The sequence below is a fragment of the Mangifera indica genome, chromosome 3 (genome assembly GCF_011075055.1).
Source record: "Mangifera indica cultivar Alphonso chromosome 3, CATAS_Mindica_2.1, whole genome shotgun sequence".
NCBI lineage: Eukaryota > Viridiplantae > Streptophyta > Magnoliopsida > Sapindales > Anacardiaceae > Mangifera > Mangifera indica.
Genome location: NC_058139.1, coordinates 11,923,661 through 11,939,254, shown reverse-complemented (window position 1 = coordinate 11,939,254; position 15,594 = coordinate 11,923,661). Strand labels below are relative to the sequence as shown.

Sequence of the window (15,594 nt, the reverse complement as noted above, 5' to 3'; positions counted from 1 at the left end):
TCTTTGTTATCTCCGTTTGAAATAAAGCAGGCAGCATTTAGTATTCGTATAAATAGAAAATCTCTGAAGTTAATGTGGCTTGAAATGTGTTGATAAGTTTTTGTATGGTTTAATTTTTTGTTATACTTCCAAAGTTGCAATGACCTCTGCCTACTTCGGACTGGCCATTAGTAAACCTCTCCATTCTCACCTTTTTTTTAAAAAATTTTTGTTCGGCTGTAACTTACGAAAATGTGCTTCTTTGGCCTCTTAGTTGAATCTAAACAGTGACTTTTGTCTTTTGTCTCAACATAATGCATACCACTTAAATGAAAATTAGACTTTGCATGTTTTGTTTTACTTCTTGATGATCAGCATTCATCGATCAGTATTGTGTCAACTAAATAACTTATGTTGAGTTGATTTTGTGTTATTTTCTTTCTTTCTTTTTTGGTTTGGGACGTAAAAGCCTAGTAACGCTGTAGGTGTAATGTCCTTTTTATGCCCTGTGTTCTTTTTCTATGCTTTTAGTCGTTTTCATTCCAATTAGGCAATTGGAATTTTGTGTTCGTTTAGAAGGGATTTAATTTAAAACCCATATGAAAGCAAACAGGATAGCTGCATCTACAATTTGATATTTGGTATTATTGTTGTTTCACTGGTGCTTCACTTCTGTAAACCAACACAATAGTTTACATAGGCGTAATTAACTACAAATAAAAATAAATAAACAATGTTATATGTACATACATTTTTGTATACAAATATGTATACATAAATATCATTATATAATTGAATATTATTTTATTATTAATTTAAAATCATTTAATCATATAATAATATATTTATGTATATTTGTTTATGTATTAAAAATATGTATATACAATTTATATCTCCTTCAAGCATGAGAAGTTAGCACAGACGGCAACTACATGATTAGGATATGTTTGTCTTTGTAACTGTTCATTGGCAATCTCACATGGTGGATTAACGATATAATTATGGCTTGTGAAGTAAACGGGGATTTTCATTTCACCGAATCGCTACGATTATGTGGAATTATTTTATAAATGGAAAAAAAAGTGTATGCGCTGTCTCAATAAATACCACAAAAAATTACAAAATTGATATTCAAAATTTGTTTATTAATATTAGTCTAAGAAGGCAATTCCATTCCTGCAGCTAAACAGACTCAAAAGACACTTGAAGATTATCTCTTTGTCTATGTAAATACGAATTAACAAATTCAAGATTGATGTGCAATAAAAATGCCCTCATGATCTGTACAAAGTACACATCAAATTCAAACAAGTATAGTTAAGATTCGTTCTAGGAGTACGGAATGAAAGCTAGTAATACCGGGGCTGTAATGGATTCGACATAAACAAAACACCAAGTTAACCATTATGCAATTAAATGAACCAAAGCCATATAGATGTAAAACATCAATTTAATTGCAAACATTCACCTATGGATGCCATTGCTACCTAGGTTTGAATCTTCGGTTACCTCTGACATCTGAGTCCAAATACTAACCTGATAAAGCTTAGGTCAACCTAAAAAGTCATAGTCCTTGTTGAGGCAGAGTGGCTTCTGCTGGATGATTGGTGTAAACAACATAGCCTCCACAATGGAAATGTGCTCAAAGAATGTTCACATGCATTTCCTCTCCAACTACTGTGAATATTTCGTTCACTCTGTAGACAAAGCAACCAGCTATCAGAATCTCTGATCGATTAACTTCACTCTAGGTGCAGTTTTTTTAAATATTTGAATTAATGGCAAAGATTTCAGTCATTTCTGAGACTGGGTATCCATTATAGCAAGGTTAATCTAAAACAGATTTATAACCATGTGTTTTTGATCTTTCCTGGTTCTGTTTTTACCTCTGAGTATCTATGTTCACCTCTGCAAGCCAAGTTGTTAAAGCAACCTGCAACATAAGACAACAAACCAATTAGGTAAGTCTTGTACTAGAATGTTTTACACAAAAAGAATGTTCGAAAACTAAGCACTAAAATATACTAATTTAGAATTGCAACATCTAACTATATGCAAAGATTCATTTCATCTCTGGCGGTGCGGACGGATATGGGGATTTGGGGAAATTAGAATTCAACCTGAGGGAGCAGATTTAATCTAACACTCCATTGTTATTTCAAAGTCACATATGAAAAAGTTTCCAATCCATTCAAAAATATAGTAAAAATTCCATCATTTCTTATGAATAAAACCAGGTGGGACATTCAATTAGTCTGGGCCTATGCATACAGTGTACTCCGAATATTTCATGAAGTAAAGTCCAAATGGGGCATGTTTCAGCATCAACTGGGTATAAACTGATAACAGAAACATTTTTTATGCTACAGTAAGTGATTTAGCTCACAAACTATTACTGAGTGATAGTGGGAATAGGATCTACATTTCGATACATACTGATGTTAGTGGGCGGATCATGTCCTATCCTAAATAAGTCATAAAAGACCACTGTGCGACACATGGTTGGGAACAATAAAGTAGTCCATTTTTTTTATCGCACAAGGAATGAGACTCAATTTATATGATTAAACCTGTACTGCTTGACAGAATGAACCCAGCACCTGCAATATCTCCTGGCTTGGCTGACAGTTACATTGTACAGCAGTTTTGTCAGAGTTCCAGTCCTTCAATTTTGGGCTAACTGGCTCACAAGTTTCATTTGAATACAAATCACACAATCTCAAATCATCGAATTCCCCTAGATAAAGCTCATCTGACCAGGAAAGCTCATTGACTTGATTAGTTTCAGAACCAATAGACAGTAACTCTACCACCAGCAATCGCTGCACAGATCAAGCATGACAAAGGAGAATAAAGAGAAGAGCCACAAGAAAAGAAACTGATCTAAAGCTAGAATGAATTTGTTTAAAACTTCCAATGTGTGAGAAAAAAAATAAGGCCTTCTACCTTCAAAATCAGTTCTAATTTGAACATCTGTACAAGTTCCATAGCTAATTTCTCTGAGATCATTCAACAGTAAGAATCATCACTAACATTATATAAAACCTAAAGAATAAAAAGATTTACAAAAAGGTACAAACTTACTTTTATTTCTGCTAATAAAGTTGTTTTATCTATAAAAATATCTAATTACACTTAAAAGAATGATAAACAACTGAACAACAGCAGTCATTAAAGCTTCAAATATAGGAATATTGGGCCATGGAAGAACATTTAAAACACTTTTTCACTTATAAACAAATCAAAATTGAAGCCCCAAATATTACAATTTGATGCCTTAGAAACTCCAAAAACAGTAGACAAAGCATAGAAGATGCCAGATAGGGAAATACCATAAACAGTAATTGATAAGAGCGCAAAGACTGGTGTTCCACCACCATCACCAGTATCATTTGTATCCTCAGAATAACTAGAAAATTGCACAAGTGGACTACTACTAGGACCTTTGAGAAAACTTCTCATGGATCTGCTAGTGCTGATCATGTAATTTGTAATAGCCACCTGAAAAAAACATTATTAACAAACAAAAATATAAAATTTCTACCAATTAATTACATAAATTCTCCAGTCATTATATGACAGCAAAAATAATAAAGGTTGTCAAATTTCTAGTTTTGAATGCAAATTTTCATTCTGGATTTAATTGTCAACAACTGTAGAATCTAAAATACTCTAAATAATCTATTTAAACATGGAATCAGCAACAAAAATCCCATCCTTGGATAAATGGAAGATTCTACCAAAAGTGCATCAGATAATAATAGGAACAGAGACATCATGTCCTCTGTACCTATATTTGAACCTCTTATGCTATGCCTAAAAAATTGAGAGTGCATAAACAAAGTCATAGTGTAGCTCGATTGTGACACCCAATCAATTTATTATAGTTATTAGAATTTGTAATACTGTAATCTTTATTTTCTCTTCAAGTATCCATATAACATTGGGGAAATACAGAGATGAGTCGGCCACTATCAGCGGTTACCTCTCTAAGTTTCTCTATCTATTCTCTTAGCTCGCACTTTGTATGGTGAAGATATTATAAACCATAACTAAATTTGAAACCTATATCAGCCATACTTTTAGCTTGTACTAACTACAGTTTCATGTCACTGACAAAACTAAAGATCACCCTTGAATCTCGACATCATTTAATGTGTATTCCATAAACAGCTGATCCAACTCCAAAGGCATTCTAAATAAACTCATTTTTAAATATACATCTCACAACACCTTTTCATCAGGTAAATATGGCAGAGTCCAGATATATATGAAATGAAGAAGAACATGGATTTCTAGGTCAGCAGCTTGATAGGCAGTGCATGATGGTTTCATCAATGTGAGATTGTTAGTTAATGATATGTTTGGAATTATCATGGATTAAAGAGCATCTGATAAGGTACATACCATGTCCTTATAAGATGATAAAAGTTTGCTCCGATAGTGCTCCTGAAACAAGTTTATGTAAGTAGTATTTATATGTATTAATGTGGATTATAGGTACAACAGATATTTTAGTCTACCAGGTATTACATCAGAATTAAATAATCTAGTGAAAGAAAATGCATGTCTATGTCAAAAACAAGCCAAGTCACATCATACATGAGAAGAGAAATGCTACAATAACATAGAAGTATTACAATGTAGCATGCAAAATGTTTCCATACACTAAATGGCATGTCATTTGAAACAAGAAAATTGATTGACCCAAAGGAAAATTACCTGCTGCTTAAACAATTTATAGGATGCCTTCTTTCGAATATCGGGCATATCACTCAAAGCACCTAATTCCATCGAAGGAATGTACCTAAATCAAATATCCTTATAACCAAAATATAAACAACAAATACCTGTAAATACAAAATACAACCCTACTGGTAATCCTTCTAATTTTTGTGACAAAAACAGATAATAATAATTTGCTTTTTATTTTGCTGGCCAAGTTTTAGCCCCACAACACCAAGTACACAAACTGTATTACAATACTAATTTGGCACAATTGTGTTATCATGAAATGATTTATTTCAATCAGTTTATTTTAATGTTCAATCTTTCATTCTGTTAATAGATATCAACCAAATAAAAATCGCTCCAAAAAATCAAATTTTATTTCTTTTCCCACATTTTCTCAGAACCAACAAATAAAAAAAGCAGCTGAAAAATTACGAGTGAAGGTGATGAAGATAGAAACCTTTGAGATAAATAAGAGTTGACGAGAGAAGTAGCGTGCAATCTGCCACTAGAAGAAGCGGAGAGCCACTGTTGACGATACGACGCCATTTTGGACCACTGGTTCCTCAAGTTTCGCTGAGCGGCTGGTCTCCACAGCCTCAACACCGATGACGGCGGTGTCTGCGGCGAAGGAACAGAGCTAGAGCTAAGGTTTCCTAAATTAGAGTTTGAATTTGAAGTCGATTGCGACACAGAACGAGGCTCTAGGGTTTCCATTTTTGAAAATCGAAGTTGGTTGGCTACAAAACAATGTAACAACAATGGCGTGTGGAGTTATTTTATAAACGGCATAAGAATAGGCTCATTATTTTTCATATAATAATTAAAAAAATTACATTTAGTGTAAGGGAAATTAATAAAACAATATATAATTTTGGTATAGATAATATATTATTATATAATTAAATAATTTTAAATTATTAATAAAATAATATTAAATTATATAATGATACATTATTTATATATATAAATTATGTATATATATTATTACTCTTAATAAAAAGGACCAAATAATAAATAAATAATATTATATGTATATATTTTTAGTATATAATTTAAGTATATAAATAATATATTATTCTATTAATTTATCTAATTTATATAAATAAAATTATCTAATTATATAATAATATATTATCTATATACTTAAATTATATATAAAAAATATATCTGTACGATTTTATTGATAGAAAATTTTCCATAGTTAAACGAGAGTTCGGGTGTTATATCATCAAACATCTTGATTTCTTATTCAAACTCTATTTTAAAATTTTTTATATAATAACAGAAAAACTTAAATTTTATATTATCTTTTAAAAAAAAAAAAACATACACTTCGTCTCATAAAAATGTACATATTTAAGCAGGAAAATCAGGATAAAATACTAAAAGTTGAGTAGGGCTAGATTCGAGCTAAGCTCATTCGAGTTCGAGTTTGAGCTCGACTCAAACGAGCTCGAAACGAGCCAGCCTTAAGTTGGCTTGAGTGAGCTCGAGCTCGAGCTTAATTATCAAAGTTTGTAAATTAAAATTTTTGATACAAAACGACGTTGTTTTAATAACGAATACTCTAATTCGAAACAAGCCAAACCAAACTCGAGTCGAGTTCGAGCTCAAGCATAACGAGCTCAACGAGCCCGAGCTCTATATTATTATTAAGTCGAGCCGAGCTCGATTAGACTCGAATTCATCCCTAAAGCTGGGTAAATGTATAAAAGAGATGAATTATCGCCTTATACGATTTAATAGTGAAAAGACACTTTAAACAATGAGCCAAAGTACTATTTCTTTGATGAGTTTTTAAAGTCACAATTGTAGCATTTGAAAAATCTAAAATCCTATTTATAAGCTAATTTTTATTTAAAATCTTAATTAGAATTAGAGATAAAATTATTATTTAACAATAAAATTTAAAAAACTAAAGTTTAGTAATATTTGCTCCATTCAGTTTGAAAATCTTATAATTCTCTCTATCTAAAGTTTGAAAATCAACATTTTTCCTTTAGGGTTTGCAAATTATCGTCGGAGACAGTGAAATTTGCTCTCTTCAGTCGCATTGGCTCTCCCTATTGATTAAATCCTAACCACCTATGAAGCTGATTTTCTCTGATGAAGAGAAAATTGTCTTCGTCAGAGATGGCCGTCGAAGGCCTTAGACGAAGATGACTTGATCGTTTGAGACCTCTAATGGTCATCTTTGTCTTGGACGAAAACACTCTAATGAAGGATGGTTTTGTCTTCGCTAGAGAAAATTGGTTTCACCGATAGTTGAGATTTAATCGACAGGGAAAGATAAGTTAGGAGGGAGAGTTAACGCGATTGGAGACAATAAACTTTACCGTCTTTGATGACGGTTTGCAAACTATAGGAAGAAAATATTGATATTTCAAATCTTGCAGGGAGCGGGGGAATTGTGAGTTTTCAAATTGAAAGAGACAAATGTAATGATATTTTTTTATTAAATGACAGTTTTAACCATAACTCTAACTAAGATTTTAAAAGAAAATTGGCTCATAAGTGGGACTTTGGGTTTTTCAAATCCTGCAGATATAATTTTGAGAACGCATCAAAACTTGAGTGGGAAATAGTCCTTTGACCTTAAACAATACAATAAAACTATATTTACCCATTTTAGATACACAAATATTTATACACTTATATATGTCATTATGTGATTGGGTAATTTTAAATTAAAGATAAAACAACACCCACTCATATAATGAAACGTATAAGTGTATGCATTATTGTATACTTAAAGTGAATATACATAATATTGCTCTAAACAATACATACATATATATATATGTGTGTGTGTGTGTGTGTAATATTATAACAAAATTATATTTTTATCTTAATTAATTTTTTATTTATCATTTTTCTCCACATGCTACTTTTTTAATTTTATGTTCTCCCCTGTCTTGTTCATGAAAAGATCCTATCCCTCTTTTGTTTTTTCATTTGAGGCCAAAAGACTTATTCCCACTCAAGGTATAGTGAAATCTCAAAATTTCATCCTCTAATTTTCAAAAACCTAAATACCCACCTATAAGATAATTTCTATTAAAAATCTCAGTTAGGTTAAGAGTAAAAACATCATTTACTAAAAAAATTTAAAAAATTAAAATTTTATCACATTTTTCTTTTTCAGTTTAAAAATCTTGTAATTTCACCCTACCTAAAGTTTGAAAAATGATAATTTCTCTTTAAGATTTTTTTCTTCTTTTCTCTAACGATGATACATTGTCTCCGACCATCGATCGTCCTTCCTCCTGCCTTATCTCTCCCTCTTGGTCTCTCTTCCTTTCCTCTTCGGCCACGAATTGAATTTTTTCATCTAGAAATCTAGAAGATTATTGTCTGGATGATGATGCCCAAATAATTTAATATTTTATTTTAAATTATATGAAAAATTACTATAAATTATTTAAATAATTATTAGGTATAAATTATTATTATGTTTAATAAAATATAAATATAAATAAATGTATACCTAATATTATTTTTATTTATTTATCCTTAAAATATCATTAATTATAAATTGTTATTTTATTTGATTAAAATTAAAATATTTACTTTGTATATTTTTTTAATGTTAATAATATATTAGGATTTTCTCACCTTGTCAAATTATATTATTTTTTTAACTTGTCATTTTATTATCAATATATTTTTTTTAAAAATATTTTATATGTTACATATTATTTTAATCGAAAGCGAAGGTATTTTTATCTTAAAATTTAATTAAAATAAAATTGTAACAAAATTAATATTATTTTGATAATCTTTTGATACCTACAATGGATGTGATAATCATATTATTCCTTATATTACTTATTAGGTTAACTACACTTTTTTTTGATAAGTACATCATTAAGATTATCTAAATATTTTATTATCTAACAAACCGAACATCAGTATAATAAAATATAGATTATCGGTGTAATCAAAAATTATTTCGAACCAAATGTGCCCTAACATGTTTGTGAAGTAAATAATAAGTTGTTCAAAAGGTAATTAGATGGTGCATTGCAAAAACTTGCCAACACTTCCTTGATGCCAGTGTATAATAGCCATACTCTTTGTGTTATTACTGTAGAAACAACAAACTGTGCCTTGATCTGCTCATGGAAACCAGTAACTCTCTCTAAGACTTTCGTCCAAAACTGAATCCCTTTCAGGATACTTCTCTTGTAATTGATAGCTGTGGATGTAAGTTTTTGAACAATGGACCAAATCACGTTAAAAAATACTCTGTGTTTAACTCTCTTAATTTGCATTTATTCCACATCCCAATACTGGATATCAAAATTCATTGATGAATCTTCATAGTTGTTACTGTACTCTATTTGGTGACGATAAATCTCATCAACAATTTCAAATAGGAGTTAAGAAGAAATAAGATGAGGTAGAAATGAAGATAAATGGCATTGCGGTTGTTATCGAGTTTGTTGCGTGAGCAATGAAGGTCTTTAAGCATGAGTTCTGAATGACTAAAATGTTACTGGTCTCAGGAGTAGCAAGAAAGTAAAACGATTCATTAAAATATAATACCTCCTAAAAAGATGGCAATGCTTGATGAATGAAGCATGACATGTGGAAATTGAATACGGTCCTAGAAAAATGAACCCAAAAGCATTCCCGCAATTTATTGACGGGTCTGCTTATTTATTAGTTTATCAATCACAGAACTTGGAACCAAGGGCCAATCTGAACAATCATAGACTTCTTTTGGAACAGTAGGGAGAGGAGAGATTAAAAAGAAAAGATGGAAACTGGATACTCTGATCCTACCAGGTCAAGTGAAGCCATTAGTCATTTGCTTCTTGTACCACACCCAGCTCAAGGACATGTTGCACCATTTATGAAACTAGCTTATCGCCTTGCTGATTGTCAAGTCAAGGTTACATTAGTGACAACAGAGTTCATATATGCACGAATGATGAAGTCGATGAAACCGACATTTGTTGCAGGCATGCAAACTTTGCCAGAGATGGGTGAAGAGCAGCAGTTAGTGAGAATAATCCCTTTCCCTGATGGACTAGAACCGGATGATGTTCGCAGAGATGCAGCTGCGATGAGCCAGAGTATCTACAGAGTCATGCCGGGTTATCTGGAGGACTTGATTAAGACGGTCAATCAACAGGAGGGTAATCAGAAGATCGCTTGTGTTGTTGCTGATGTAAGTTGCGGATGGGCTCTGGAAATCGCTGCCAAGTTGGGACTAAAGGGAGCAGTTTTCTTTACAGCATCACCAGGAATTCTGCCCATGACACTCCAAATTTCGAAATTTTTGGAGTCTGGCATCATCAATACCGATGGTTAAGTCTTCTAAAATTTTCAAATTCACCTCACATTGTTTTCTCTTTATGATCGGAGCATAACTGAACTAATGAAAGATTGCAAATAGAGCAATTACTTCTTACTGAGAACTTCTGTCAACAGCAACAAGCTCCTTCTTTCTGTATGAAAGAAATGCTAAAAATAACCTGTTAAAATTGCATATTATTTGGTGAAATCTGCAGGTACTCCAAGAAGGAATGAGAATATTGAGCTGTCAGCAAATCTTCCTCCTTTGAGCCCTGCTGAACTTTTCTGGAACTGTCCTGGAAACCCGTCTTTACAAAATAGGATGTTTGCATTTGTACCTACTATTTACCAAATCTTGAAATCATGCAAGTGGGTGCTGTGCAACTGGTTTAATGAACTTGAACCCTCAGTCACTGATTTACTCCCAAATATTGTAACAATCGGTCCCATTCTGGCAAACGGGAAACCCAGTGGAAACTTTTGGTTGGAGGACTTTAGTTGCTTAAGCTGGTTGGACAGACAAACTCCTAAATCAGTCATTTATGCAGCCTTTGGAAGCTCATCGATGTTCAGCCAGCACCAGCTCAACGAGCTAGCGCTAGGTCTGGAACTTACCGGTAAACCATTTTTATGGGTTGTTAGGCCAGATCTTATCGATGGCAACTTTGCTGAGTTCCCAGAAGGGTTTACAGAGAGAGTAGCGAATCGTGGAAAGATAGTTGAATGGGCACCGCAAGAACAGGTGTTGGCTCATCCTTCAGTGGCCTGTTACTTGACACATTGTGGATGGAACTCGACGATGGAAGGATTAAGCATGGGGGTACCCTTGTTATGTTGGCCTTATTTTGGTGATCAGTTTTACAACAAGACTTGCATATGTGAAGGTTGGAAGATTGGTTTGTGGTTAAAGGGTGATGAAAAAGGAATTGTGAGTAGGCAAGAGATGAAGAAGAAGGTGGATGAATTGCTTTCCAGTGTTGTTATAAGAGAAAACGTTTTGAAGATGAAGGAATTGGCTGAAAAGAGTGGCAGAGCAGGAGGATCTTCTTCAAGAAATTTGGAAGAATTTGTCAAACAGATTGTTTAAGGGAAGAAGGTGCATTATGGCATTAATTTTAGAACTTTAAGCATTAATAAGAACACAACTAAAGTTGCTTTGGTAAAATGCAACAATACTACAAGTAAATAAAAGAAAAATAATTATTTTACGTTTAGTGCAGTTTCAATCTTTTAGTTATATACTGAATTATGTGATTCCATAATTTTCTATTTTCTAGTCTTTAGAAACTAAAATTATAAGTGAATAATAATACATAATTTTCATAATAAAAATAAAACAAATTGAAACACCAAATATATATTCAATTTTCCCATATTTAGACTTAATTTTGAAAAACCCTTAGGTATGATTCAAATTTGAACCCTACCACAAAATATGGATAGAACAAATAATTGGAAAAGGCCAAATGACCATTTCCCAACCAATGTTTGATGCAAACCCAACTTTTCATCCGTTAATTATCGAAAATTCAAATACCCACCTGTTTATTAAATTTTACTGTTACTATCAAAGGTAAAATTGTTATTTATTAAAATATTAAAAAAAAGTAAAAATTTATCACATTTTCTTCTCCCCCCCCCCCCTCCCCCCAAAAGTTTAAAAATTTAACAAATTTTCTCCCACCCAAGGTGTGAAAAATCAACATTTTTTTTTAGGGTTTTTCTAGCCACCACTATCGGCAGCTGGAGACTGTGACGACGATAGCGTTCTCCCATCATCCCAACTTCTCTCTCACTCCCACTCCATTTTAGACCATCATTGATAAAAAAAAAACTGACCAATGAAGACCATTCTTTGTCTACAGATGAAGATGAAACGTCTTCGTCATCTCTAAGATGACGACAATTCGTCATCTTTGGTGGGAGACAAAAAAATTCGTCTCCAGCTTTTGTTGGTCAAGGTTGGTTGGGAATGAAATGGGATTGACAAAGAAGTCGGGAGGGAGAGGGAAAACACAGCTGTTTTCGTTGTCTCCGGCTGCCAGAAGTGTGCTGGAAAAATCTTAGGGAGGAAATATAGGTTTTTCAAACTTTGGGTGGAGAGAATTTGTTAGTTTTTAAACCTGGGATGAAAATGTGATGAATTTTTAGTTGTTTAAAATATTTTAATAAATGATAATTTTACCTCTGACAATAATAATGAATTTAACAGATAGGTGAATATTTAAAGTTTTAATAGTTATCAGGTGAAAAGTTGGATTTGCATCACACCTTGGGTGGGAAATGGTTATTTGGCCATTAGAAAATAACTTTTTGAGTCCCACTAGGGAACTGTACATGGATGTGACAAATGCAAAGTATAACTTGGACTTTTAGCTCCTCATATTGAGCAAGAGTATATACAAGAAATGGACACAATTTTACCTCTGTAACTAAATATATGGGCTAACAGATACAGCTTGAGCCAAATTGGGAGGAATAGACAAAGGAAAATTATGCGGACGGACAAATAGTTGTACAAATTTCATGGCATTAAATGCTGAAGCACTGCAAAACAAGACTTGCCCATCAAAATGACACCAAAAACCAAACGGATTGCCTACGTAAATGCACGCGAAAGCAACTAGCAAGAAGCAACTGAGACCTTAATCCTTTGTAATTGTCATAATGGGCAAGCGATCACATATGCTAGCAATTGCATATCCTGCACAAGGCCATATAGGGGCGTTGATGAATCTCTGTCATCAAATTTCTGACCACACATAAATTCGTAGATGCTCGGAGTCTTGGCGGCATTGTCAGAAAAGGGTAAAGAAGAAGATTGCAAGGTTGAAATGGTGGTGATCCTGGATGGCATTGATAGTCAGGATGGGCGAAAAGATAAGATTAAACTTAGTGAAGTATGGTGATGTCATGTCTGGCTACTTGGAGATTCTTATTCAGAAGATAAATTTATCAAGTGATGAATAAATCAGTTGTGTCATTGCTGATGCTACCACTGCATGGGCAGTAGATATTGCTGAGAAGATGGCATCAAGAGGGCAATGTTTTAGCACTAGCGCTGCGGGAGGATTTGCATTGAGTCTTCGTATTCAAGAGTTTACTGAAGCCAAAATTATTGATCATAGGGGTACAACATAATCTTCTTTGCCACATTCTCTAAATGGCTTGTTCTGTAGGGAATTTTTGAATTTTTCTGCAGGAACTCCATTGGCAAATGAAATAATCCAGATTTCTCCCAAGTTGCCAGCCATGATCCCTTCTAAATTTTTATGGAGTCGTCAAGTCATCCAATCAGGCAAAAGATCACTTTCGGATAACTTAAATATGCCGATAAGGGTGTGGGATATTCCACAATATTTCTTTGTAACTCATTTTATGAACTAGACTGATGTGAACCTTGGGGACCAGAAGCCCATATTTTGTTATGTGGGATCCAAGTCCTATATCTTACAATGGCAACGTCATCTCAAACACCTATGCCCTGCTAGAGGCGGGCGACCACTGCAATACCAACATTGCCATTTTAGAGTCATGACTTGGATACTATATGATACAAATCTTGAGAGAATCACACCTAAAAAAATTATCCGTTGAGATTATAGAGTCCAAAGCTATATAAACCCGATATTAGAAACCTATGCTTTTTGATGTGAGATCCAATCCTATGCCTTGCCATTGGAATCCTAACATTGACTATTTGATATGTGACTTGATTCCAAATCTTACCTATCAGTCCACTACTTTAGATAAGTCATCCTAGAAAATTGACTGGAAACTTTTGGCCTCAGAACTCAACTTGTTTACATTGGCCTGAAGAACAACTTGCTCAATCAGTTATATTATATATGTTGCCTTTGGTAATATATGCTGGGAAATATAGGGAGTGACTGGAGAAATAAGAAGAAAGTGAACAGGCTTTGAGGTGTGTAAACAATTTTCTTGAAGTGATATTTACTCCCTATTTGCAGCCTACTCAATCAGTTACATAAATTGCCTTTATAAACATACGTTGGGAAATATAGGGAGTGGGTGGCTAAACAAGAAGAAAGTGGATAGGCTTTGAGGTGTGTAAACAATTTTCTCAAAGCGATATTTGCTCCCTATTTGCAGTTTTTGGGATAGTGCAAATTTATTTTAGGATCAACAAAGCTCTAGAGCTATGCAGTCTACAAATTTATATTCTAAAGAAATTCTTTAGAATATAATGTTGAGTGAGTTTGTCAAGTGTGCTATAAATCAAAGCTTGATTAGCCAATGATTATTCACTTGACCAAAATATTTCTTAAAGAAATTCTTTAGAATATAGTGTTGCAGAGTTCATGGAATTCCTATTCCGTATATGTAACACCCGTTTCATATTTAAAAACTTGAGTATAAACTCGTTCTACTAAACCGTTTCAAAAGGTTTCAAGTCGTTCCCCTCTAAATTGACCTGTTCCAAAATTGGAATGCCCATTTCAAACTTTAATCCTTCATACATAGAACATCCCTTTTGATTTCAATGTAGTATTTAACTTCTATTAACATTACAACCTATTATTAAATCCAATAACATAACAATTTTCAACCAACACAAAATTGAAGAATTGGCGCAGGGCTTGAACTTGCCAGTCAGCCATTCTTGTGGGTCGTTAGATAAGATTTTATGGATGGTTTTATCATAAAATACCCTGAAAGGTTTTTAAATGGAGTAAACGTGTTGCAGCAAAATAACAGAATGGGCACCACAGGATACGGTTTTAGCCCATCCTTCGATTGCTTGTTTCGTAATGGATGGAATTAATATGGGGTTCCCTTTCTGTGTCGGCCTTATTTTGCTGATCAGTTCCTCATCAAGAGCTACATTTGTGATGTTTGGAAAGTGAATTTAGGATTGAATACAGATAAAAATGGTATCATTTCAAGGAATGAAATAAGAAGGAAGTTGGTTTAATTGCATTGTGTGGTGTAATAGCAAATGTGACAATTGAAAGAAATGGCCAAAAACAGTTGCAGTGAAGGTGGATCTTTAATGAATTTTGAGATCTTCATAAAGCAGCTAACATTTTAAATATGAACTGATTAGTTTGGTTATTGTCAATGTTTTCTGGGTGAAAATTGTTAAATCAAATACTAGTAAAGATCAAAACTATGCCATTCTTGTGTTTTGTTAATATGCAAAATGGATCTTATGATTGTTATTATCAATACTCGTCAAGAAAAACCTGGTGAGCGAAACGTCTTCGAAGTTGTACTTTCTATAAGATTTATGAAGAGTCCAGGTTCAATTACATCATTAGAAATAAGAGCAATACTATGTGTGCCTATTTTGGGTATATAATTATGCACACACTTATATGTGTTATTATATAATGAGGTGTTACTTTATTTTTAATTTAAAATCATCAAATAATATAATGACATATATAAGTTTATATATATTTGTGTATTCAAAATCAATATATATAGTTTTATTGTAAAAATAACATGGCTGAAAACTATAGAATTTGTAAAATAATTGGATTACAAAAAAGTAATATTTGAATAATGGTAAAAAGATTGCATAAATTATTAATGCAAGATGGTACAATTTAT

The 15,594-nt window shown here is 32.9% G+C and overlaps 2 protein-coding genes across 3 annotated transcripts; one reads left to right on the top strand and one right to left on the bottom strand.

The window, feature by feature from the left end:
- Positions 1-1,237: 1,237 nt before the first annotated feature.
- On the bottom strand, positions 1,238-5,494 carry LOC123209958. 2 transcript variants are annotated; one of them, XM_044628070.1, is made up of 8 exons: positions 5,171-5,493; positions 4,702-4,786; positions 4,387-4,428; positions 3,312-3,480; positions 2,926-2,978; positions 2,580-2,801; positions 1,866-1,912; positions 1,238-1,676 (listed from the first exon to the last, which is right to left on the bottom strand). In XM_044628070.1, the coding sequence occupies exons 1-8, from the start codon at positions 5,425-5,427 to the stop codon at positions 1,622-1,624; spliced, it is 930 nt and encodes a 309-aa protein (XP_044484005.1). In that variant the 5' UTR covers positions 5,428-5,493; the 3' UTR covers positions 1,238-1,621. The 2 variants fall into 2 exon arrangements, with proteins under 2 accessions (XP_044484005.1, XP_044484006.1); XM_044628071.1 differs by lacking the exon at positions 4,387-4,428 and having other exon boundaries at positions 5,171-5,494.
- A 3,913-nt stretch (positions 5,495-9,407) lies between these two features.
- On the top strand, positions 9,408-11,225 carry LOC123211139 (UDP-glycosyltransferase 83A1-like). The gene is made up of 2 exons (XM_044629681.1): positions 9,408-10,028; positions 10,233-11,225. The coding sequence occupies exons 1-2, from the start codon at positions 9,476-9,478 to the stop codon at positions 11,102-11,104; spliced, it is 1,425 nt and encodes a 474-aa protein (XP_044485616.1). The 5' UTR covers positions 9,408-9,475; the 3' UTR covers positions 11,105-11,225.
- The last annotated feature ends 4,369 nt before the right edge of the window (positions 11,226-15,594 follow it).